At 38.2% G+C, this 26,021-nt stretch overlaps 3 protein-coding genes across 5 annotated transcripts; 2 read left to right on the forward strand and 1 right to left on the reverse strand.

Annotated features, from left to right (window-relative positions):
• Nucleotides 1-762: 762 nt before the first annotated feature.
• LOC113095902 (OTU domain-containing protein 5-A-like) lies at nt 763-5,210 on the forward strand. The gene is made up of 9 exons (XM_026261225.1): nt 763-1,584; nt 2,098-2,191; nt 2,533-2,597; nt 2,722-2,878; nt 2,988-3,136; nt 4,086-4,271; nt 4,358-4,565; nt 4,652-4,750; nt 4,845-5,210. Exons 1-9 carry the CDS (start codon nt 1,042-1,044, stop codon nt 4,964-4,966), a joined length of 1,623 nt encoding a protein of 540 aa, XP_026117010.1. The 5' UTR covers nt 763-1,041; the 3' UTR covers nt 4,967-5,210.
• Nucleotides 5,211-6,318: 1,108 nt separating this feature from the next.
• Nucleotides 6,319-12,201, forward strand: LOC113095934 (vacuolar fusion protein MON1 homolog B-like). Of its 2 annotated transcripts, none has more exons than XM_026261280.1 (6): nt 6,319-6,721; nt 6,830-6,908; nt 6,984-7,550; nt 8,574-9,366; nt 10,456-10,603; nt 11,100-12,201. In XM_026261280.1, the coding sequence occupies exons 2-6, from the start codon at nt 6,854-6,856 to the stop codon at nt 11,265-11,267; spliced, it is 1,731 nt and encodes a 576-aa protein (XP_026117065.1). In that variant the 5' UTR covers nt 6,319-6,721; nt 6,830-6,853; the 3' UTR covers nt 11,268-12,201. The 2 variants fall into 2 exon arrangements, with proteins under 2 accessions (XP_026117065.1, XP_026117066.1); XM_026261281.1 differs by having other exon boundaries at nt 6,326-6,721; nt 6,810-6,908.
• Nucleotides 11,491-25,459, reverse strand: LOC113095933 (bromodomain and PHD finger-containing protein 3-like). 2 transcript variants are annotated; one of them, XM_026261279.1, is made up of 14 exons: nt 24,921-25,459; nt 24,444-24,557; nt 21,978-23,461; nt 21,018-21,171; nt 19,171-19,302; nt 18,896-19,024; nt 17,600-17,912; nt 17,137-17,394; nt 15,269-15,811; nt 15,078-15,156; nt 14,024-14,109; nt 13,855-13,940; nt 13,619-13,773; nt 11,491-13,522 (listed from the first exon to the last, which is right to left on the reverse strand). In XM_026261279.1, exons 3-14 carry the CDS (start codon nt 23,447-23,449, stop codon nt 13,339-13,341), a joined length of 3,591 nt encoding a protein of 1,196 aa, XP_026117064.1. In that variant the 5' UTR covers nt 23,450-23,461; nt 24,444-24,557; nt 24,921-25,459; the 3' UTR covers nt 11,491-13,338. The 2 variants fall into 2 exon arrangements, with proteins under 2 accessions (XP_026117064.1, XP_026117063.1); XM_026261278.1 differs by lacking the exon at nt 24,444-24,557 and having other exon boundaries at nt 24,921-25,458.
• Between the last annotated feature and the right edge of the window lie 562 nt (nt 25,460-26,021).

Raw genomic sequence — 26,021 nt, forward strand, 5'->3', positions numbered from 1 at the left:
CTCATAGTGTTTAGAACAGAATTGCATTCAATGGTCCCTTTACTGGATTCTCACCCATTGTTCCCAATTATATAAAACCATATTAGTTTCTCATTGACTTAGTATGTGTAAATGGTGAAGTATTTGAAAAATAGTTTTTTTGATTCAAACTTTCTATGGAAACTATCTCTTAAATTACACAAATTGTAATTTTTATAGAGTTTGAATGATTAATCATTATTTTCTGTTCTTTTGCTTTAGTATGCTATATTCGTGTTCAAAATAACTAAAATAATGTGGTCAACACACCTGGAACTAGTTCATAGCCGTGCAATTATAGAATGTTTATGAACCAATCAGAATCAAGATTCAGCTGTGTTGGTGAATGACAAACATGAGACACACTTATTTTTTAGGGGATAGTTTACCCCAAAAATTAAAATTCTGTCATCATTTACTCAATCTCATTCCAAACCTGTATGAGTTTATTTTTCTTTTTTGTTTAGCACAAAAGAAGTCGTCGATGGCTACTCAATTAGTTTCATTATCAACAACATTCTTCAAAATATCTTCTTTTGCGTTCAGCCGAAGAAAGAAACTAATACATTTAAAATTTGTTTTAAATATATAAAGCAAATCTACACGGTCACAAATACTGTTTTTATACAGTCTATGGTTCCTATCTTTCCTAATTCCTAATTTCCTATGGTTTTACTGGGAAAAGGGTCAAGAATAACAGTCAATAGAAGGGTTAATGCGCTAGGGGGCAGTACAAAGCAATTTGAGCCCATTTGACAGGACAAAGCTGAGCAAGGGTCGGAAGTGACGTAAAAATCGCATTGTGGTTTGTTGATATTTGTGTCAAACGCTCGGTCTTTAGGTGTTACGAAAGAAATAAAGTCGACCTGTGACGACTGTGTTGATTCGCCGAGACCTGGTATTATGTTAGGACGGGTGTAACTATACATGTAGTGAGCAAACTGTTCACAGACTAGCGAAAACGCCAGTTTATGATCTGTGTGTAACTCATAACAACACACATCACCGCACGCTGGGCCAGCGATGACAATCCTCCCGAAGAAGAAACCGGCCTCTACAGCCGGTGGTGGGGATCACACGGACGAAGCGGACAGAAGAGGCGGCTCTGAGTCGCACCCTCATCCCCTCGCAGGACGATCGGGGTCCAGACCCAGGGCCTCTCCGCCGCCGTGGACATACCAGGCCACACCGCACACGTCCAGAGAGGAGCGGCGGATCGAGGCGAGCGCTCGTCCGCAGCAGGCCTCCCCGCAGCCAGGTCCCGCTGGAGCACCGGTCGTGCAATGCGAAGGGAACGCGAACTCGGTTGTAGTTGCGAGTCGTGTCGAGGTGCCCTGCGGCGCAGGTGTTGTTGTAAGTTGCTGCTCGGGACCCGGACTCAGCAAGCGCAGACGACAGGCGGTGTGCTCCAGCGGTCTGACAGGTGGAGGAGGTAGAGTGGGAGGCGGCGGAGGGGGCGGCAGTCCAGTCTCAGAATCCGAGGACGGAGCTGGAGGCAACAACAGTGAGGATGAGTATGAGAATGCGGCCAGTCTTCAGGTGGTGGACCCCGCCACAGTCGAGCAGGTATCAATCAAACTGCCGTTTGTCAGGACACCTGGCAACACAAGAACAGGTTGCCAGTTGTGTTCTCCTCTAAAATGCATTAAATGTGTAGCTGTTGTTCTTAATTATCTCTACATATTCACTGTTACTGTTTCTGTAAACGTTTTTAATGTCATTCATAATTGAAAGAAAATAAATATTTTTTCCTAAGAAATACAGTAATGTTACTAGAATGAATGAACATTCTCTCGTTATTAACCCCCTAATTTCTTTCCGATTCTGTTTTGAGTTTTGGTCTTTTAATTATTGACCTATTTAATTATATGAAAATACAGTTAAAAGTTCAGTAAACACACACAATTTTTATTTTATTTTATTATCGACATAACCTCATAAAAGTAAACCTAAATAATTTTTTTGAACCAACTATTAAACTTTATGCCCAAATACTTTTTGGAGAAACTGTCTATTTTGGTGTTATATATGTGCTCGTTGTCATATAATATACTTTCCTGATTACCTTCTTGCCTACAGCAAGAAGAATGGTTTGAGAAAGCCTTGAGGGAAAAGAAAGGCTTTGAAATAAAAAAAATGAATGAAGATGGAGCATGTCTTTTCAGAGCAGTCGGTAATATTTCTCTTCTGTGTCTTTTTAAGAGTTTATTACTTGAAATCTGAGTTAGTTTGTCTTTAGGAAATATGCTATGCTTTGAATGTGCTGAAATTATCGTTTAGCTGTGCAGATGCAGTCATGTGCTTTTTCAGCGCATAGGTACTACATTGTGGCAGGGTTTCCACAATTAAAGAAACCCTTGAAATATCAGTTTTTCAGTCCTAAAGTAGTGATGGAAATTATTAAAACCTTTAAAAAATCTATAATTTCTGTTTTTATTAATGCTTTGATTTTACATTTTAAAAAAATTGTGATTTTGTTATCTACTTTTATCATTTTATCATTTTTTTTTAAAGCTGATCAAGTATATGGGGACCAAGACATGCACGATGTGGTACGGAAGCAGTGTATGGATTATTTGGTGAGTCAGTTTCATATTTAAGAATAAATTATTTGCATTTAAATAAATGTGAAATGTGAACTTTACCCTTTTGAATTATTGACCAAGGTGCCGTTTTGATTTTTTGTTTATACTTGCATTGCAGACGAAAAATGCAGATTACTTCTCCAGTTATGTCACAGAGGACTTCACCACATACATTAACAGAAAGAGGAAGAACAACTGTCATGGGAATCACATTGAGATGCAGGCCATGGCAGAAATGTACAACCGGCCGGTGGAGGTTTACCAGTATGGCATAGGTTAGTTAATATCTGTTAAATTCCTGGCACCTTATAGGCTGTCTGTGGTATATTTGAGAAAAGAAGAGGAAATACATTTTAATTTTATTTAAAAATCCCCAATTTCCAGAGCCAATAAATACGTTCCATGGCATCCAAGAGAATAAAGATGAGCCGATACGTGTCAGTTACCATAAAAACATCCATTATAACTCTGTGGTGAATCCCTTCAAGGCCAGTATTGGGGTAGGGCTGGGCCTCCCCTCCTTCAAACCGGGGGTAGGTGTTGTGAAATAAGATTCATATGTGTTTACCCTTATAATATTTCACTCCGTAATTTTGCTGAGAATGTACTCGCCCTCAAGCCATCCAAGATGGGGATGGGTTTTCTTCATAAGTTTAGCATTACATCACTTGCTTACCAATGGATCCTCTGTGAATGGGTGCCATCAGAGCGAGAGTTCAACAGCTAATAAACAACTCACAAGGCATTAAAGGTGCTGTAGGGAACTTTTGTAAAAAAATATTTTTTACATATTTGTTAAACCTGTCTTTATGTCCTGACAGTAGAATATGAGACAGATAATCTGTGAAAAAAAATCAAGCTCCTCTGGCTCCTCCCAGTGGTCCTATTGCCATTTGCAGAAACTCCATCGCTCCCGGTAAAAAACAACCAATCAGAGCTGCGGTCCGTAACTTTGTTTGTGTTCAAAATGTAGAAAAATGTATATAATAAGCGAGTATACCATGAATCCATTTTCCAAACTGTGTTTTTGGCTTGTCCTGAATCACTAGGGTGCACCTATAATAAGTGTTTATATTCGGACTAGTTAAGATTGCTTCGGGGGTACCGCGGTGGAGTAACCCAGTACCTTTGTGATTCTTCATAGACATAAACCGAGAGAAGTAGTTCCGGCTACGATGTTCTTCCGCAAGACACAAGCAGTTCTGTTTATTAACCGCTAGAACGTCAAAAGTTCCCTACCGCAGCTTTAATTGATGGATTGCAGTTGTGTGGATTACTGTAATGTTTTTATCAACTGTTTGAACTCTCATTCTGACGGCACCCATTCACTGAAAAGGATCTACTGGTGAGCATAATGTAATCACCAGTCACCAGATGATAAAGAAACAAACCTATAAACATCTTTTATGGCCTGATGGCGAGTACAGTTTTATTTTTTGGATGAACTGTTCCTTTAATATTTGTTATTTTGTTTGAGTGTAGTACGCTGACCAGAGTCTCATGAAAAACGCTATTAAGACGTCTGAGGAGTCTTGGATTGAGCAGCAGATGCTGGAGGACAAGAAGAGAGCATCTGATTGGGAGGCCACCAATGAGGCAATCGAGGAGCAGGTGGCTCGTGAGTCCTACTTGCAATGGCTTCAGGACCAAGAGAAGCAAGCAAGACAGGTATGAAACCATCCCCCCCCCCGTCCTAATCAAACAAAAAAGTTTAAACAACTCTGAAACATTTCCCTCTCTGCTTTTCCATTCAGCCTCGTAAAGCTACTGCCACCTGCAGTTCTGCCACAGCTGCTACATCCAGTGGCTTTGAGGACTGGGGATGCCGGTCTCCCCGTCAGCGCAGCTCTGCCCCCTCTCCAGAGCATCCAGGCCCGGCTCACCCTGAACCCCCTGTCAAACCCCCCTCCCCAGCTGGAGCTTCTCTGGTTTTTCCTAAACCCCCGTCACCATGTGCCCCAGGTATCTATGTATATGTATGTTTTCTTTGTTTACACTAATGTGCATTTCTTGCTTACTAACTGGTTCTTCCTGGACTTCTTTTCAAGGTCCAAGTCATCAGTCTTCTGCCAACTCTTCCCTCGTGTCTCTCTACCCAACTTTGGGCTACAGGACTCTAATGCAGGATATGTCACCTACTGCCTTCGGTAAGGCATCATATGCTTCTTTATAAATGTTTGTTGATTTACACTACATGTCTTTAAACAAACTTACTTACTTAGGTGGTTGATTTGTTTTTAGGTTTAACAGATTGGGAAGATGATGACGTTCTGGCCTCAGTTCTGGCTGCTTCACAACAGGAATACCTCGACAGCTTGAAGAAAAATGCAATGCACAGAGAATCTTCTCCAGACTGCAGTTGATATAATGGACAGCACAACTGACAGCACAAATCACAGAACAGCTGCATTTCTATATTTCAACACCTTGCAATGTTTCTTCCTCTCCACTCTTTATAAATACCACTGTATTTTGATCTTTTTTCTGTTTCATTTTTTTGGCTAACCCATTTTCCTTATTTTCATTAAGCGTCATGGACCTAGTTAGGTGCATGTTTAAATAAATATACATTGTAAAATTAATATTAAAAATATCAACTCAACTGTTTATTATTATCAGGTGTTTTCATTATTTCAGCAAAACAAATTATACTTATAATTAGTATAAGAATTTTGAAAATATTTTGGTTTTTCTTTCTTCTAATTTTTCCAATATTGAACAATGCAGCACAGCAAGCTGCAGTTTTTTGGTTATTTAAAGATGAACAATAAACAATTCAAATTCATGCTTTGATGTTTGCATACTGTACAGAAGTATTTAGTGAAACCTGAGGTTCCTCTAGTTTCTGAAAATCTAATTTCATAACATATGACACACACACACACACACACAATTGATATATATATCTATTGCTAAGTACCAATTGTATAAATTGTGTATATTATATATGTAATTGTATATGTTTATATATTGTGTATATAGATATATAGGTTGCACTTTATTTTACAGTACGTGTACTTCCATGTACTTATAGTGTACTTACAGTGTATTTATCTAAGAAAGTTCTGGTAATACAAGGTAACTACATGGGGTAGGGTTAGGTTTAGGGGTAGGTTCAGGGTTAGTACCTAGTTATTACATAGTTATTGTAATTACTATAATAAGTACATAGTATGTACACGGGGAACAGGACTGTAAAATAAAGTGCTACCGATATATATTTATGTGTATTAATATGGAAATATCCAGAATAACAGACAGATACATAGATATACACATGTACCCACACACACACACACACACACACACACACACACACACACACACACACATATATATATATATATATATATATATATATAGTCAAGTTTGAGATCAGTTTTTTTAAGAAGTCTTTTATGCTTATCAAGACTGCATTTATTTGATCAGAAATACAGAAAAAATAATCAAATAAATGCAGCCTTGATGAGCTTAAAATGCTTAAAAAAACAAACAATTATTACTAATCCCAAATATTTGAACAGCTGTGTGTGTGTGTGTGTGTGTGTGTGTGTGTGTGTGTGTATATATACATACATGCATACACAGACACTCACACACATCCTTATAAATCTAGTGTATTTATAGGAAATTAGAATGTGGTCTCACTTTTGATATATTTTATCATGGCCTTCTATTTTGAAACATGTTAACCGGAAGTGGTTGTTGGTATTTGTTTTTCAGTGTTTTTTTTTTTTTACGTCAGGCTTCCTGGAGCAGCCGCCGGCTGAGTCAGATTAAGCTAAGGATGATCTTTGTTTTAATTTATCGTTAATAATTTATTCAGTTAGACATGCATGTGATTATGACGATTATTAAATCCGTTCACGAGAGGAATCCTTTATCGCGGGAGATCATGAGCTTTTCCCATAAACATCGTAACGTTAGACTAGCTGAAGTTACTGTCCTGTAATCAGCGTGATAGCTCTGTAATTTGAACCAATCCTTATTATTTAAATAACTGCGATTAGTAGTCATTCATCGTTAGTAAAGTTTGTTCAAACTCCAGGAGCGCTGCAGATATGGGATAACACAAGTAATCAGATTAAACGGGTTTAAACGTCACATTTGTACACGAAGTACGAAGCTTCATTCATTAAATTGCTTTACTGATATATTTGCCATTTGATTTGGTGTTATTAAGTCATTTTTTCGTTATAAATTCAGCTGTTTGCATGTTGACATAGATCAGGTGAGTAAAGAGTGTAAATATGGAGGAGGTGGTGAAGATATGTGATCCATCCATCCTTCCACTGGATCAGACAGGTAAGGCTTTGTGCTAGTTCACTAGTCAAACATGTGTTATAGTGGCTAACCTGCTGATTCTACTCTGCTTTCCAGATGTTGCATACTCAGATAGTGATGTCCCATCAGAAAACCATTGTGTGAATGAAGATCACAGGATGCCTTCAGACCCAGAGGGGCTATTGGAGTCAGCAGACCCTAAATCAATAGAGAACCGCCAGCCCCAAGAGCCTTCAACAGATATGCAAAAGCTCCACATTGATGAAGACCGTTCTCTGTGTGCCGGTGGTTCAGAGACTGATTCTGGGAAAGCGTCAGAGGACTCTGCACTAGCGGACATTGGCCATGATGACTCGGGTGAGTTTGTTGTAACCATGTTAGCCCGGCGTCAGATCGAAGAGCAGGGATTGGGTATTGAAGATGTCTCGTCCCCTTTATCCGAGACTGGCACACCTCTGGGACCTTCCTCGCACAGGAACGAGGATGTGACGGCAGATAGTTGGAGACAGCACAGGAAGCATGTGTTTGTGCTGAGCGAGGCTGGGAAGCCCATCTACTCCCGATATGGAAGTGAGGAGGCCCTGTCCTCCACCATGGGAGTGATGATGGCCCTGGTGTCCTTCGTTCAAAGTGGAGACAACATCATCCGTTCGGTCTACTCCGGTAAGTGACTTCTAAATTGGCTCAAAGACCCGTAAAAATAAAAAATACATGCTTCAATAGCTCATTTACTCATAAACGTGCATGGAAATTGTTAATATATTAATGAAAATATTAATATATTAATGAGAATATTAATGACCAGACTTGCACTTAACAATGTTTGCAAATCATTGTCCAATCAAATGCTTTCTAAAACGTGAAAGCTCCACCCTCTTATATCCTGTGACATAGCAACTCAAGTATCTAAAGTGTTTAATTTAATTTCACTGATCTGAAAATCTTTCGAATGAATTTGGATGAACAATTAATCATTATTTCATTAATACTTTGCAGAAAAAAAACCCCATTGAAAAATGTACAACATATTCAACCCAATTTAACATTCTTTTTATTTTTATTAGCTGTCTTGTATGTCACAAAAATACACTTATGTTAAAAAATTTGGCTCGTCAGATTTTAAATGTTTATGAAAAATCTCTTATGCTCACCAAGACTGCATTTACTTGATCAAAAGTAAATAGTAATATTGTAAAATATTTCAGTTTTAAATAGCTTTTTCTATTTTAAAATATTTTAAAATGTAAATTATTCTTAAGATAGCAAAGCTGAATTTTCAGCATCATTACTCCAGTCTTCAGAGTCACATGATCCTTCAGAAATCATTCTAATATAATGATTTGATTCTCAATAAACATATCCTATTATCAATGTTGAAAACAGTTGTACTGCTAAATATTTTCGTGGAACTATGATCTTTTTTTTTTTTTTTTTTTAGGATTTTGCAATGAATAGATTAAAAAATGTAAATAAATAAAAAATCTCTTTACTGTCACTTTTGATCAATTTAATTAATGTGTATTTCTTAATTTAAAAAAAAATTATGTTTACATTAGTACAAATGTGAACAAATGTTGTACAAACTCTTGTGTAATTGTTAGACCCTAGAACAATTAATCATATACCAAGTAATCATTCTTAAATAACTTCAGCAGGATTCTTTGCTTCTGTTCTTCTCCCTGATAGATGAGCACACGGTTGTGTTCATGCAGCTGGGTCCTCTGGTGCTGGTGTCCGTCTCCAACAGCCGTCAATCAGAGCAGCAGCTCCGGAACGAACTGCTCTACGTCTACAACCAGATCATCAGCATGCTCACGCAGGCCAGCATCACCCGCATCTTCGAGCACAAGAAGAACTATGACCTGCGTCGTCTGCTGGCCGGCTCAGAGAAGATTCTCGACGGCCTCCTAAACCTCGTAGATTCAGACCCCAGCTTCCTACTCTCCGCCGTGCACTGTCTCCCCTTGGCCTCGTCTCTCAGGGACTCCCTCAGTCAGATTCTCCAGAAGGCCATCACGCCTAACCTGGTCTTCTCCATCCTCATAGCCAAGAACCAGCTGCTCACCATAGTGCAAGAGAAGATGGTCATTGACGAGGCCCGACTGGAGCCTGCTGACCTCCACCTGCTGCTGAACCTCATCGGGGCCTCGTCTGCCTTCCAGGCTGGGGAGATCTGGACGCCCATCTGCCTGCCCAGTTTTAACCCTGACTGTTACTTTTATGCGTACATCTCATATCTGGACCCTCCTGAATGCACTGTTTGTCTGGTTCTTCTCTCTACCGATAAAGAGGCGTTTTATTCGGTGGCCGGGTGTAAGAGGAAGATCGAGGAGGCTATGCAAACGCAGAATGCGCTCAGCTCCATAGCGAAAGCTCATTCATACAGCGTTAGTCAGGTGGGAGTATCTGACCTCAGGCATTTCATGTACAAGCCTTTTGATGTGCCCGACAACCATCGCCAGCTAACACAGTTCACCAGGTGAGTCGTTTGAGAATCTCACAAAACCTGTCCTGCTCTCATTTCATCCCAGAATAAAACAGAAAAAAGTACGAATTTATATATTTTAGTTTAGTACCATCAAGACATTTTTTAGTTCAGTTTCTTAATATGTTTATGTAAAACATGATCAATTTTTTTCAGGATTCTTTGATTATTAAAATGTTCAAAAATTTTAAAGTTCAAAAGCATTTGTTGGTGTATTAAAATACCAAGGGATGTTCTAATGAGTTTTTATTTTATGGCTGCTAACGGATAAATGCAGATATTAAAATGACGCGCTATACTATTTTGTCCAAATAAATAATAATAATAATAATAAAAAAAACACATTTACGTTTTACTAGGGGAATATGTGCTTAGGTGTCATAAAATAGTGTCACAATGTAAAAAGTATTAACTTTCTTAGTGCAAGAGATATTTGCTTTTTTCCTTTTGATTTTTTAGATCAAATGTGAGCTGGACCTGTTTTTATGAGATTAAACCACATAAAATACATGTATGCGCTACGATGCAGTGAAATTAATTGAAGTACTAAAATAACTTTAAAATTAAATAAAAATAATTTAAAGTTAATTGAAAAGTATGTCAAACTGATAAACATGGAAAAAGGAAAAATGATAACAACAATAAAAACTCTGATGTTTTAGTTCTGTTTACAATTGGCTAATTTTTAAATGCATTTAAAGTTTTATTTTTGCTGAATAGGAGATAAAGTCTTTCACTAAGGCTGACTTCATGATTTTAGATTTTTTTATCAAAACCAACTTTTTGAACAGTATCTGTGAGATTAATATTTTCACTCTAAACCTGAGCTCATGCTCACACATATTTCTCAAATGAATGTCACAGAGGACAGCAATTGAAAGCATGTTTTTTTAATTCATCCTATTGATTGATGCCCACAGACTGCAGTGGTTTTATTGAAAGTGCTCCGTTTGTCATAAGATGTGTGGTACAATGTGTGGCTACTAATATAATTTCTGAAAACATTGATGAATGACATACATAATGAGATCTAATGCACAAAACCACATTTGTTTTCCTCTCTGTCTCATGGGTTTCCTGCAGCCCAGAGATGGAAGCCCCTTACAGCAGTGAGGAGGAGCAGATGAGACTCCTGGACCTGTACAGAGACATGCACGGCCGAATCCACAGCACCTCACGTCCCCTCAAGCTCATCTACCACGTGGCTGAACGTGAGACTCTGCTGGCCTGGGTATGTGAATAATAACTGCTGTCACATGCATCTGTTCTCAGTCCTCCAAAGGCAAAACATGTTGATGCTGTGCTTTCTGTCTCGCCTGGCGCTTTCACAAGCTCTCTGCGCAGACCTTAAAAGATCAAGTTACTTTCAAGGCCTGTGAGCAGCAGTTAAAATTTGCAAATGAGGATCCTCTTGACCTTGCTCCAAATGGAGTCACTTTGTGATTGATTATAAGGTGGAAATCTTTATAATTTTCTCAGCTTCTTTACGTGTTGCCTAAAGCAATTTCAGTCAAAAATTCAAATTTTCTGAAAGTGTAATCACCCTCAGGCCATCCAAAATATAGCCGTGTTTATTTCTTCATTAAAACAAATTTAGAGAAATTTAGTATTGTTCGTCAATGGATCCTCTGCAGTGAATGGGTGCCGTCAGAATGAGAGTCCAAACAGCTGATAAAAAGCAAATTAGCAAATTTGATGTGAACTATTTCTTTAATTTCTCATTCCAGGTCACGAGTAAATTTGAGTTGTATACGTGCTTCAGCCCACTTGTCACAAAAACCTGCGCCATCAATGCCATCACTAAACTGCTGCGCTGGATCAAGAAGGAGGAAGACCGTCTGTTTATCCGATACCCTCCAAAATACTCCACCACCCCCAACCCCAGTAAGAGCTGAATCGGATTCTGATTTCTTGGTCATTTACAAGATTCCCTCCATCAGCCGACCACCTGCATTGATTTGCTTTCAGATGCACACTGACCAGACCAGCTTACAATGTCACGACACGCATCTCTGCATTCGAACTTAACTCAGTTTAGTAATGTAACGGAGATGATTCAACCAAATGATTCTAATCTGCCATGGGTTAATGACTTACACAAAGCTGCTTTTTTTTTTTACTATTTGACAGACACATCTCGGACTGGATCTAATTTTATGTGGAAGAAAAGCGAATCACATTTTGTGAATGTTATAAACTCTTATAATTCCAGAACAGAACACTTTGAGCTTATTGAGGCTATAACTGGATTGTTTTACTTGATGGAAAAATATTCATGGACATTTAATTGCATGAATTAGATTTTTTTTATGGTACAAAATGAAAAGATCAAATTTGGTTAATGAAGAAGATGAGCTGTTCATCATGGTCTGATCAGCTTGCACTGCACCTTTGTTCATTGTACTTGTGACTTATTTTAATTGTTTTTGACTTTTTGTCTTATATGGTTTTCTACTTGAAACCAAACAGACCAAATCTTGCTCCATTTTAATAAATGAAAATAACATGATCTGAAACATCAGAAGATCATAAAATGACGTCCTTACCATGGGATTAATGTTCTTTTATTTTTGTCTTTGTTAGGTTACTGCACGATACGTGTGGCTTACTGTTGTATATATTGGTTTGTTTGCTGTTTGACATGCCAGTCATGAATTGTGACATTTATTCCTATCTGATAATATCGAAACCACCAAAATATGTTAGATTTAAACCAACGGGCATAACAGGAAAATCCTCATTGTATGGTTTTTGGAGAACTACATAAAAATGTGTATTCAAGAGGAGTAATATATTGGTGCTGGAATAAATCTGAGGTAGCTCAAAGTACATGTTGTATTTTGAAATCTTATTTACTTACGTGAAGGCTAAATATAGTGTATCAAGATCAAGATGTATTACTCAAGTTCAGCTTGTAAACAGATGTCATACAGGGAAACATCGGCTCGACAGTGTTTTTATTTCTCGTTTGAGAAAATACTGTTTCAGACAATTTTTTTTCTGTTTGGTACTATTAGCTTTTTTCCCCACAGGCTTTAAAAAACATTTCTTTTTTACTCTACATACATGATCTAAGAGACTACATAGTATTTTATTCTATAATGTTCTCTCACTGTAGACCACTAAGGAACAATTGCATTAAAGTTGTAATGCTTTCTGAATAATATAAAGCTCAACAGAGCTGTTCAATTTAACCTTCTCAATTACTATTAAATAACTTTTCCATAACCACTCCAAATAAATTAAAATGACATATACAAAGTTTGCCATTAATTTACATTTCAGATTTTAAAACGCATCTGCATATTTTCTACATGCATTTATATTTACACACTGATCTTCTCCACCGACAATTACAATCTCGTCAACAGACACATCCTTTTTCTTTCAAATAAACAGCACATATTAACTTAAAGGACACAAAACAGGTGCTGGGTATAAGCACTGCCAAATATATGACTATTTCCATTCAATGGCATCTCACAGTAGGTTAAAACTGTCATGGTAGTTAAACACCAGACGCTCAGAAGTTGGAATCTGATAAAGACGAAAAGCATATATGATCATGCTAGAATGATTAACCAGTAGCTCGAAGTTAAGTGTTACAAAAGGCATCTAGCTCCTGAACTTTGTTGCCTGAACACCCTTGGCACATTGGCAACATGAGTGATACGATCAGCTCACGTTCAATAAAAACGAGTGGCAAAACATTTTCAACATACAGAAGAAATAAGTGCAATCACAACAAGTGAATTTAAAACATTCTTAAAAATCTTAGTTGAATGAGAAGGTTAAAAGTGAGTTATGGATGGTAGGAAAATAAGACAGAAGACTTATTAAATAAATAAAAATAAGCTTATGAATCAGCCTTTCACTGGAATAAAAACCAATAAACAACTGAATGTTCTGAACGTGTCTTCACTGGTACCTTACAGTCCGTTTACCAATACATTGAATAGAAATCCTCTATATAAAATTTGAGGAGTTAAAGGTTGAGTTTTCCTTCACTTGGCTCAGGTGTGTCATCGCCCGGTCATACGCCCTGTGCACTGACTTGCGCACATTCGGTTTCTTGCCCTCCATCAGACGTAATCTGTCTACAGTGTCGTCAATGCCCATGTGATGGAGCTTGTCCAACGGCAGCCACTGCCTGATCGTCAATTAATAATAAAACAATGACTTTGATAGGCTTAAAACAGACTTGCTGGTTTGAAATGTGTTTCATGAAATGTGTGTTTCACTTTACCAGGTTCTTTTTGTATCAAAAAACAGCACAAGAAAGAGCTTCTCATCGGTCTCCTCCTTTCTGCGTTGACCCAGATCCAAAACGTCTGTAGGAGGCACAGGGATGGGGATGCCGTTGTGAAGAATTCCTTCCCGGGGCATATTAGGATTGACAATCTGTTGAAAAGCATCATTACTTTAAGCTAGGATAGGTTGAATATACCAAACCATATATTCAAGTGCCCGTGTGATCCTTACCATTGCAGGGTATGAGGGGTATCCGCGACATTTTGCCCAAACCAAGGTAAGAGGTTCCATCTCATCATTCTGATAAGTTTCTTTGCCTAGAAAAAAAGTAACGAAAATGATAGTTGACCAAAAAAAAAAAAAAAAGAACAATATAGTATAAGATCTTTGTTGTACTCACTTGCATTGGAAACACCGTTCTCCTCCTCACCAACAGGAACTTTGCTGAGAGCTGGTTTACCACGACTGCGTTTTGGAGGTGAGGAACTGCAGCAAATATTAACCTGTTAAATGTCACCCCATCCCGTATACAGGACGCCTACGTTGACTATACTATATTACAAACAAATCTAATCTAATCTTGACAACCTATATATCATTGGAAAGGTCTAAGACTCCCAAATATATATTTTACCAATATTTTTTGTAAAAAATTATGTAGGAAAAGTAATAGATGAATTTATGACAAGAATGCACCCTCAGAAATCTACATTACAAAAGGAGCTTTGACCTTTGTTTAAAAATAAGACTTCCTCGTTGCCTTTTTCTCTATCACATTTTAGAAATCATCAGAAGTTATATATCACTTGAAAACATAAAATCTCAAAATTCATCCTTTAAAACCCATTTTAAAATCAGACATTGTATTACCATGTAAATGGTACATCAAAATCATGTTACAAAATGTTTTCAGTCATGAATTATAAAAATTTAGGTTTGTATCATGCACATTCATGTCTATCTTCAAAAACGTGAGTGACAGTTAACAGGTTAAAGACATATATTTTTAAAATACAAAGCTCTTGTTTGTAACTTGAACACCTGCTGTTGCATTTGAGATGGATACATATTTTATCCAGCAAGAAAACATGAGCATAAACATATATACAGTAAACTTTGTAATGTATTGTGTGTATAAATTCTAAATTAAATAAATTTTTTAAAATGCAATTTGTATTTGTAAACATGACGCTTAATTTGCAAATAAACAGTTATCGTTATGCATTATAATTATTTCCCACGTGCCGAACAGATATTGGGACAGAGCCACTGCATATCATGGCAAAGGGCTCACGGCATGCCGGTGCACCGTCAGGTTGAGAACGGTTTATGAGCTCGGACTTTATAGAGACTGCCAATCAAACTTCCCAAAGGCCGACAGTGATCGGCAGCCGATCAATCGGAGCACCTCTAATTTAAATCCCTCAGTTCAGAGTGCTGACAGCATCCATTACCTGTGTGCTGGGAAGGTGGGAGTGCAGCTTTCTGAATCTGATGAGTTGCCGCTGTGTCTCTTGAGTCCATTTGTGAAGCCTAAATAAAGAGCATTAGAGCACTTTAGCATATTAAGCACATCGTGGAGAACAGCTTTTAAATCACTGGTCAATAAACTTGAGTAATCGCCTTGGTAAAGATATTCCAGTACCGTTCTCTTCAGGTGGAGACTGGGCATTTTCTCCTTCGCTGTCTGAGCATGAACTTAGTCCTCTGGATCTCAGCTGGTGAGGGGACGGAGAGGGCGATTTTGGGGCTGGTGACAATAATTTGGCTGGTGTGGCCTGCTCCGACAATGCATCATTTTCAGCTTTGCCTACTCCATTTTGCAATAAAACAGCCTTGTCCTTTGCCAGTCTAGTTCCATTTTTAGCTTTCTTGAAGAGGATCGCTGTTCGACGACCCACACCCATTTTGGGGGAGTCAGGTGGGCTCTTTGTCGAGGAAACCCTCATCACAGGGTTGGAGTTCTTGTCTTCTTCTAAAGTCTGATCGTGATTTTCTTTCAGGCCCCTTTCTTTTGCTTTTGCCCTCTGTTTTCTGCTGCCAGGTTTATCTGACTGTGCTGTGGTGGTCCGCCCTGTCTCAAGGCTGAAGATAGGTGGGTTTGGTGGAGCATCTCCAGGTAAAGGTGAAAAGGCCGGACAAGTGGGTTCTTGCTCTTTCTGCAATGATGATTTCTTGGGATCTTCAGCTATGGAAATAAATAAATGATTAATTCATAAGATTTTAATTAAAAACAGTAATTTTCCATCACTTGACGTATGGTTTTCTGCTGTGGTCCACTATGAAAGCTCAGTTGTGCCTCAACTTAAAAAAAAAAGGTCATTTGAGACAGTGTAAAATAATATTATCTATTGTTATTAACTTAAACTATTAAAACATTTTAATAATAAAATAAAGCTGAAACCAGATAAAATTTTAATCTTAAATGAAAAACCTAAACTGACAAACCAAACTGGCAACTAACTGAAATAAATTAAGCTGAAGCTGAAATGCTACAATGACTCAAACTAAAACTAAAATAGTTAAATATAAAGCTTAATATAAATATATAAATATATAAAAAAAATATAAAAAATAAAATAAAATAAAAACCGCAAAAGCACATAAAACTACTGAAACTTAAACTAAAGTTCAAAAGAAAAATTTAAATATTAAAATAATAGTACTATAGTATTTAAATAAAACTAAAAGCTCAAAAGGAAAATTGCCAGATATAAGGTCACAACAAAATATGAAGTTTCAGATATGGAAAAGAGTCGCGTTTTCTTTTTTTTTACTAAGGTGCAAATGGTCTGAGGCAAACTGAGGCATCAACAGTGGGCCTGGAAAAGAATAGCCCTCTTTAAAATAATTACATTTTGTTGTTTTGCAGTCTGAAATGAAGTTGAACACCGTTTTTGTTTTATCCAGCTGTATTCACTCATTTAAACTTCTAACATCCAAGTGAAAGACATAACACCAACATGTAAGAAGAAAAAACTGAATCACAGAGTTGGAAAAAGGATCACCCTTGTAAACTTGTAAACTCAATCAAGTGTAGCTAATCACCTTCTCAATGGCACAAAATGCCATTTGACTTTCATCTGTGATCAGCTTTGGTCATTTTGATTAGTTCAGCCTGAAAAGAGCTTTCCTGGAGCATTTCAGTCCTTGCAGTTCAACTGAATGCCTAGAAGCCCAGTGAAGTCTATTATTAAAAAGTGGAAGGTATTTGGTACAACACAGACCCTCCCTGGATCAGGACGTCACTCGAAACTGGATGAAAGAGCCAGGAGGAACCTGGTCGGAGAGGCAACCAAGATCTACAGCAACTCTGGAACTCAAGCGGTTGCAAGAATTCATGGTCATAAAGAGTGGTAATTGTGTGCATGTGACAACATAATCCCAACAGACTTAAAATTATAATTGATGCAAAAGGTCGGTTCAATAAAATACTGACAGAAGGGGGTGATCCTTTTTTATCAGTGATTCAGTTTTTTTTTTTTTATTCTGACACGATTTACTTTGCATTACCTGTATTGGAGGTCATGTAATCCATCTTCTCATCGCTCTTTTCCTCTTTAATTTTCCCATTCAGCAGTCGTGAGTTGCGGTCCTGGTGGCTGATTTTGTAACGGAGGCTGTTAATTTCTCTGCGCAGCAGTCGCATGCGTTTTGTGCGACCTCCGCTGGTGCGCATAGAAGACACCAGATCCAGTTTGTCCAGCAGTATTTTCAGCTGGTCCTCGGTAGACATGTGCATACGATTTTCTGGGTCCAACAGCAAGTCAACTGTAAGACATTTTTTTATAATTAATATTCAGGCACCATGGGCTACATTTTTGGTGTTTTTAATCCTTTATTTAAACCTTTAAATAACCTGAAGGTGATTAGATAATGACAGAATGCAAATTGTTTTGAACTTCAGAATATTTAATCACATCATTTAAAGACTGAACACTGTTTGGGTGACTTTTGGCATTGGAAAGAAGCTCACCTTCATCCCACCAGGAGACTGTGGCATTGTGTGAACTGGGCTTTTCTGGCAGGTGCATGCCTGTGATGGGATCGAGGCCTATGCTGAGAGCCTGAAGTTGGGCGTGTCTCAGAATAGCTCCGCCCACCTCTCGAAGTTGCATGGCAGCTTTGTGGAACACTGTGTCATTGGAGTTGTACCTCAGACAGTTGGATATCATGAGATTGAAATCACTTTCCAAGTCAGCCACTGAGGAGTATTTATGGGCCTCCAGCTTGTCACACATCTTAGAGAAGTCCATCGGCTCAGAAACAAACTCTAGATAGTCTGGAACCTAGGAAAATATTTAAAAGACGAAATGGCAAATAAGGATTTTCCTTACCCACTTAAAATAAAAAGGCCAATCAGTCTTGACAAACGCTAATGTACACAACAGGAACATTAAAAATAGCTCTGCTAAATTTTTTTGTAAACTTCAAATTTCTAATGTAAAGATATACATTATTTATGTCTATCAATGGTTTAAAAAAAATTAGCAAGTTAGCCCAGCCTGATGAATGACAGTTTGAACTACTGCAAAGTTTGGGGGATTAGCATGGTCCAGTTAGCCCTTATAATAATGACTTCAATTTCATTTTCATCAATATTTATAAAATTGCAACATTTTCAGTTATTTATACATAAATTTTATTGTCATTCATTTTAATTATCTCTGACATCTTAAAGCTGCAGTAGGTAACTTTTGTAAAAATATATTTTTTACATATTTGTTAAACCTGTCATTATGTCCTGACAGTAGAATATGAGACAGATAATCTGTGAAAAAAATCAACCTTCTCTGGCTCCTCCCAGTGGTCCTATTGCCATTTGCAGAAATTCATCCGCTCCCGGTAAGAAACAACCAATCAGAGCTGCGGTCCTTAACTTTGTTTGTGTTCAAAATGTAGAAAAATGTATATAATAAGCGAGTACACCATGAATCCATTTTCCAAACCGTGTTTTTAGCTTGTCCTGAATCACTAGGGTGCACCTATAATAAGTGTTTATATTCGGACTAGTTTAGATTGCTTCGGGGGTACCGCTGCGGAGTAACCCAGTACCTTTGTGATTCTTCATAGACATAAACCGAGAGAAGTAGTTCCGGCTACGATGTTCTTCCGCAAGACGCAAGCAGTTCTGTTTATAAACCGCTAGAGCGTCAAAAGTTACCTACCGCAGCTTTAAATATGCTAAATTTAAAGTGATTTAAAACAACAACAAAAAGTGTTAAAATAAAATAGAATTGAAATTAAATAAAAATGTCTGTTATTTCCTCACCTCTTTCAAATCGACAGGTGTGGTAAAAATGTGATCAGTATCCTTCTCCTGCAGCTGTTCAAGTGTAGAGTGCAGAAACACCAGCGCAGGGGTAAGTTGCAGCTCCAGGGTAGCCTGCTGAAGTTTCATCTTACGAGAGAAGAGAGCCAAATTAAATCAATGCTGTGAATTAGTAATTACCTCAGGCCTGTTCTGGCAATAAGTGATGGTTAGCAGAGAACGGGCCTTGAGAATGTAACAAAAGAACATCAGAGACATGAAAGGATCTGTGTCACCTGTTCCCTTTTAAGTCTCTCTCTCTTTCGTATGAGCTCAATAAGAAGTCGAGCTTTTTCCAGGTCCTGACGAAGCTTCTGCCAATACTTTAGCTCTTCTCTAACAGCCTGCAACTTTGCATCTGGCTCTCTCTAAAAGGGAATAAAGAGAAAAATCTGTGAAGACAATGCACATACAGTACAAGCAACCCTGGGTCTAATAACACACCGGATAAATTAAACTTTTGTCCTATGTAGACTTTTTCTGCTCTGATTTTGGGGAAAAATTAGCAGAATTCTGCAGAAAATTCCTTGATTTTAACAAGGAAAATGTGTTACTAAAAGATGAAAACATGATTAAACTAGCAATAATATTTAATAAACAAACAAACACAGGCCAGGTAAAATGTGATGACTAGTGCTGCAAATTTGTAGAAATCGACAGCGTTTTCTGCAGGCACAGATTCTGTGTGGACTTGGTTATTCATAGTTGAAGTACATTTTATTTACACTCTTAATAAAGCACACTGTGTAGGGGTGTAACCGAATAACGGCGATACACTACCCACGGCGCATACCGCGATACATTCTTTCTTGGCCTAGCCCGCCTCCTTCTGAGACAGCTGAAACGCATTTGGCCATAATGATTTTATAGATCTTTCTGTAAACTTTATTGTCAGACAATATCTGAATATTTTCTTGCATAACAGTATGTTTCTTTCACACTACATCTTTACAAACAAAATACGACATTTCACAGTAGACATAGACACAGTAAATAAGATTGAATAAAATAAAAAATAAAAACACAAAAATATAATTCCTGTTTCGTGTACCTTATCCAGTTCTAGGACAGACTGATGTACAAAAGTTCACTCGATTAAATATGAAGTTTTAGACTTTAGTTGCTGTAAAATCCACAACTGTTACATAACTGCAACGTAATCTGACGAAAAAACTTTCGTTGTGCCACTGGCAACGAAACTAATTACATCATGGCAACTGGAAAAGTGAAATTCCATTTCGTCGCCACAACGCAGCTTTGTGATGATGTCAAGTAGTAACTGCTACGTCAAAGTAACGTTGTGGATAAGATAATTGTGTGTTGGTGTCGGTTTTATTTCTAAATGTATTTTTTATTTGGACAGACGTGAGTAGCTAAACTAATTTATGTCCTTATTTGCCCAAACTATTTTAAAGGCTATTTCAACAGAAGTGAATGAAGAATTCAAAGTCATTAATAACTTTACATTTATTTTAACAAATACCAGCATGAACAACAATATCAAAAATGCTAGCCATTAATAATTTTTTTTTTAAAAGATAAGTTACGTTGTGACAATCCTAAATGTAAAATTCCTGTTTTCGTTGGGATGTGGCAAATACTATCAAAAATAGAAACATTTACAATATTAATATTTACATGAATGAAAACATCCAAGTTCGGTACTGAGCATCTTAATATGTAATATTTTAAAGATGTGTTATCAAGCGTACATGCTAGTGGACAGATGATTACCGAATAATCACAGACAAATATTAACAAAAGGACTTCTGATAGACTGTGGGTAATATTATTTACAAAAATTTGCAGTTGCAGTTACGTTGTCAATAAGTCATGAGATTACTAAAGTGTTATGAATACAGTACCTAACTTGAACGTTCTTGGTTATCTTATGACCTTAGGAGGCCGTGCTGGCGATGCTGCGAGGAGGTAATATAAGTGATTCTAATGGTGCCATGCTATGAACCCTACCTCCACAGCAGAACCAAAACGAATCGAGCCTTGGTTCCAAAACCATGATATGAACCGAACGGTGGCATTGGTATACTGTTACACCCCTAGTAATGTGTTACAGCCCACTAACCTGCTCAGACTTCTGAGCCTGTAGGTGAGAATGGAGCCGGCGGATGAGCGGCACTCCATTACGAGAGTGACGCTTTAGCAGCCAGTAATTGTGGAGCCTCTGCATAAACTGATTCTTCCTTTCAACAGAAACCCCTGTGCAAATCTTGTTGAGCCTATTTAAAAAATACGACAAAGGCCAACTGATAAATTCTAAATGAAACATTCACAACCTATATTTCTTTGGTTATGATACATGTCTAAAGTAACACAGGATATTCAGTTTATTTTTGTCCATGTAAAAATTGAGTGTTCAATATTTGAATAGAGCTAGACCTAAATGTGCTGGTAAAGGACTTTAACAAGTCAGCCAGTATTGAGAATTACTTTTTTAACAGGATGAGAAGGCCGAAGGTCAAGTTCACCATCAAAAGCACCTTGATGTATCCCAATAGTAATGCTTAAAGCATATATTTGTTTGCCATTATTGCCGTAACATTTATTACACTACGACCAATAAAAAGCTTAGTGTTAGTAAGTTTTGTTTTTTAAATGTTTCTTATACTTGATCAAAAATAAAGTAAAAATAGTAATACTGTAAAATATTATTAAAATATAAAATAACTGTCAATGACAAAGCTGAATTTTCAGCCCTAGTTTTCAGTGTCCTGATATGGAGCTCAGGAAACAGTTCTTATTATTATCCATGTAGAAAACAGTTGTGCCGTTTTAAGGTTTTTCTGGAAACTGTAATACTTTTCAGCATTCTTTGATGTATAGAAGATGACAAAAAAACAGCATTTATTTGAAATAGAAATTGTTACAAAGTAAAATTCTTTACTGTGACTTTTGATCAATTTAACATTCACTAGAATTAAGTCAGTTCCACACTGACTGAAGATAAGGTTCTGCTATATGCTTACAGTGAAGTAAGATCAAAAGACCAGACATAACAAACAAAAGACCAGACGAAAACATTTACCTAAAGGAAGGTATCTGCGGCACCAGCAGAAGCGGCACTCCTGTCTTCCGTGAGGTCCCTGTTTTCTTCTGTTGTGCGGCTGAACCTTTTTTCCTCCCATTCTGGTTTTGCTGCAGCGGAGGGCCTAATGTGTATGACCTTTGACCTCTGTTACCCCTGCCCCCAACCAACCCATTGTCTTCATCCCCCTCAGTACCTTTGCCAGGAGGCAAGTGATTCTCGCAATAAGCAGTCTTCTTCACAGTAAAAGTAGTGCCATTGGCACCAGTCTCCCGCACGGGGTCTATTTTCATGTAGAGACCCGCTCTCTGGGCACAAGTGACGTGAAATGCCCTGTAGCAGTTCGCTTTGTGACACTGGATAGATGCTCCCCTGCCTTTCTGTTTGCACAGGTAACAGGTGAGCTTCCATCGTGCAAGAGGAATGTTCTTCACTCCCTCCACGGGCTCCAGGAACACGGTGTTGGCAAAGCACACTTCAGGGATCCATATAGCACAGATGACGTGGGTCCAACTTCCGTCGCTGGTTTGCTTAAATGCACCTCCCCGATTCGGACAGAGGACACAATCGACGGGGCGTGAAGGGGACTGCAGACAGCGCCTGCACAGCCACTGGCCCTCAGGGATGTAAGGCACCCCGTAACATTCCTGGTGCACGGCGAGGTTACAGATGTCGCAGAACAGGATGACGTTGCTGTTGAGACACTCGTCGTCGAGGCAAACGCAACAGTAGGCATCCTCGTCAATAGTGCTCTGGGACAGCATCTGGCTCCGGGTCTCCAAAATGGACTCTCGCTCAAGTCGGTCAATCAGTAACTCGAATGTATCAGGGGGGACCGAGGCATGTCCATCGGACACACGCTTCTGATTGACCATCTCTAGCCAAGCCATGTCCTCCTCATCCATGTCATACTCTGCTTCGTTGTCTAGCTCCTCACCCGACTTTTCCATGTAGCGGTAATAAGCCACAGGAAGAGGAGGAGCCTCTGAAGCCGTGAAAGTGTCCACCTTACGAAACGTAGGCTTAGGCAAGGGGGTTTGGATATGGGCGACCTGGTTTCGCAAGCCATACTGAGAGCTTGATCTCTTTTTGGCTGCGTGTTTGCCATCTTTCCGCTCGCTTTTAGATGTGGGTTGTTTGTTTCCCCGTCTCTGCTCACTGTTCTCTTTGTTACTGTTGTACTCTGTAAGATCCTGAGCCAGCATCTCGTCCTCGGTTACGACAGAGAGCTGGTTGCAGATGTTGATCCGGTGGAGCCTTCCTTCCAGCTCAATCTCCACCATTTTCTGAGCCTGTGCATATGTAAGTGTGTCTCTGGCTGTAGAGAGGTTCAGTCTGCATGGAGAAGGTGGACAGAGTAAAGTGTCCACCTGGCTGGACGGACCAACTTGACCCAGATTGTCTCCTCTGACCATTCCTCTCCCAAAGCCTCCATCCCTGGACTGGCCAACTCGTTTTCTTAACTTCCTCATTGGAGTTGTCCTCTTAATGTAAATAAATGTTTATTAAATATTTCTTACAAATATTGAGCAGATACTGTTGAAAAAACTTAAGGCAAGAGAGTACAGGCCAAACCATTTCATGCACTGGTCAGTTTTGGACTATCGCTACATTTTGCTTCTAGAACATGTATTCTTTCAGACTAGTGAAAAGAAAACATCCAAAACACACATTTAAGTGTTTATTTGTTCTATTACACTTTATCTTTTTGCATCAGTAGATTTGAATTAGATTACATAATTTTATTTCTCACATTGAGTTTTATTCCTGATTAACTGATCTTACTTCAGAAGCATGTACATACACCAACCTTTCCAATTTTATTTTATTATTATTTTTTTTTAAAGAAGACATTGTTAATTTATAATTAGCATATTTGTTATATATATATATAGGCTATTGACAGTTGGCAGATTTATGGAGTGATTAAAAAAATATCCAAAATTGCCTCTTTAAAAACCTTGAAGTCTAATAAGTCAGCAAAAATAAAAACAATTCTGGCTTTATTAATTTTCATTAAAGAAATGCATGCAAATTATTGCATGTATCATTAGACAATGCATCATATGCATATTTAAGCATAACAAGTATAATACAAAACTGTCTCAGTGCACTGTGATTTATCGAGGCAAAACATTTGATGATATAATTCATTCACCTGTTCACCTGTAGTGTCTTGCCTTAAAACATAAAAACCTTAGTCCTGCAAAGCTTCTCAAGTTGTTTTAGCAATTATACGTGTTAACATCTGTACATAATAGAATATTAACTGTAAAATGTGCCAGCTACTCTGCTCCTTTGTAGTGTTTGCTGTAACATAAAAATTAAAAGTAAATTATTTATTGTAAACAAAAAATAATTTACTTAAAAAAAAAAGAGTAGATACAGATTTACAGCATGCATGTCACTCCATTTGAAACATTAAATATTAATATATATCAGGCGAACCAATAGGGTGCTACGCACATATCACGTGAATAGTTCGAGCCAATCACCGGGCAGACCTTCAGTGTTTCTCGCCCCAGTTGACGTAGTTCGGTTGCAGAGCGCTAAATACCAATCCTGAACATAGATCCTGAACTGAAGCGAGACAGACGAGTCAGCCATTTTAGCAGAGCTGATGGACAGTCTCAACCTTGATTGTTTTCCCGATAACAAACTCTGACGGTTAAATATGTTCTATTTAGACTTGATCAACCAAACGACAGAAAGTTGCATTTGACGCTATAGCTATCTCCAAGTTTGCATGCCGTGTGCGTATCTGCAGAGAAAAAGCCTTTGAATGCAATAAATCGCCGTGTACAGTCAGCAAAGCAGCTAGTAAATAAGCGCCTTTCAGATTTGGAGCCATATTTAGAGAGTGCAAGCAGGCAACCGCAGCGCTGTCTGCCCCTGCGACGCTACACTTTTCAGAAAGCATTGCAAATAAATCAACAAACTTACTGTTTTATCGATCGCTCGAAACGAAAGAGAATGCCGGTCATATCCAGGTCCGGGAAGCGACAGCGTCCTCTTCTGTAGCAAGACGGGCTTCCTCAACCCTCCATTGATGAGACCTCCCACAAAAACCTTTCTAAACAAGTATCACGGGTGTTTACACAACACTATCACTTTGACACGGTACTCGAGTGTTTCAAATAGGCGCCTGACATTATTGCAGAGTGTATCGTGTGCATTGAATGTTGGTTTGTAATTAAATTGGCAAGAAAAATACGCCCCTTTAGAAAAAAAGGCGAATTCTCGGCGTTGTGTTTGCAATTGGCGCGCGCAGCGTGCGCACTGCTCTGTCATTGGTCTAAAGGCTCATCGCGAGGCCGTGGAGTCGATCTGAAGCCAGTAGAGACTGAGAGCGAGGAGAAAAACAACACAGACTTCCCTAATCTGTTTGCGCACATACACTCTGTGTTCACAAGGTACATAAAACGCCCGTGGATTGTATGGTTTATTGTGGGGAAAAACACGATTTCTCGACTATAGTTGACATAATAGCTAATAACAATAATGCGATTATTATTATCATTATTATTAACCCTTTCACGCATATTGGTCACTACAGTGGACAGCTATTAAAAAAGCATTTTCTTGAATTTGCACGGGTTTTTATGGCAAAGTTGCACATCAGCCTCTTCATTGGACCCTGGTGCATCATCCTATAAATTGCAACCAAGTGGCAAGCTGTTGTGTTTAAAAATTTTCCCCCTCCAAACCAAGATGGCCACGGGTCAGTCAGACATGCCAAGTTGCTCCAGAATATCTACCCATTCCTTCTATCCTAGGAGACTCTTGTAGGTAAAAAAAATAAATAAAATATTGCAGCATCAAGCAATATCTAATGAGTCATATCACAGTAAAATTTTCCAAGTTTTGAATTTAGATTGACAGAAAACTCTGATTAATCACATGTCCACTGAAGGGGACGTCATGCATCAATTGATATATTTCAGCTACAATTCATAATTATAATGTGAATATTGTTTTTGAAACTTAAAACTTAATCTACTGTAAATACATGTTATTATTAGAATGTAATTTTCATTGACATCA

Source organism: Carassius auratus, unplaced genomic scaffold, assembly GCF_003368295.1.
Source record: "Carassius auratus strain Wakin unplaced genomic scaffold, ASM336829v1 scaf_tig00215808, whole genome shotgun sequence".
NCBI lineage: Eukaryota > Metazoa > Chordata > Actinopteri > Cypriniformes > Cyprinidae > Carassius > Carassius auratus.

What these genes read in the sequence shown, in the direction of transcription:
- LOC113095933 (XM_026261279.1), bottom strand. Translation starts at nt 23,449, where the DNA reads ATGAGGAAGTTAAGAAAACGAGTTGGCCAGTCCAGGGATGGAGGCTTT. An exon ending in AGTCTCCTGGTGGGATGAAG is followed by an intron (nt 17,395 to 17,599) that starts GTGAGCTTCTTT and finishes AATGTCTTACAG; the next exon opens with TTGACTTGCTGTTGGACCCA. An exon ending in GTCTCCACCTGAAGAGAACG is followed by an intron (nt 15,157 to 15,268) that starts GTACTGGAATAT and finishes CTCTTTATTTAG; the next exon opens with GCTTCACAAATGGACTCAAG.
- LOC113095934 (XM_026261280.1), top strand. Translation starts at nt 6,854, where the DNA reads ATGGAGGAGGTGGTGAAGATATGTGATCCATCCATCCTTCCACTGGAT. An exon ending in CCTTCCACTGGATCAGACAG is followed by an intron (nt 6,909 to 6,983) that starts GTAAGGCTTTGT and finishes TCTGCTTTCCAG; the next exon opens with ATGTTGCATACTCAGATAGT. An exon ending in GTGAGACTCTGCTGGCCTGG is followed by an intron (nt 10,604 to 11,099) that starts GTATGTGAATAA and finishes TTCTCATTCCAG; the next exon opens with GTCACGAGTAAATTTGAGTT.
- LOC113095902 (XM_026261225.1), top strand. Translation starts at nt 1,042, where the DNA reads ATGACAATCCTCCCGAAGAAGAAACCGGCCTCTACAGCCGGTGGTGGG. An exon ending in ATGTCTTTTCAGAGCAGTCG is followed by an intron (nt 2,192 to 2,532) that starts GTAATATTTCTC and finishes TTTTTTTTAAAG; the next exon opens with CTGATCAAGTATATGGGGAC. An exon ending in CCCGTCACCATGTGCCCCAG is followed by an intron (nt 4,566 to 4,651) that starts GTATCTATGTAT and finishes CTTCTTTTCAAG; the next exon opens with GTCCAAGTCATCAGTCTTCT.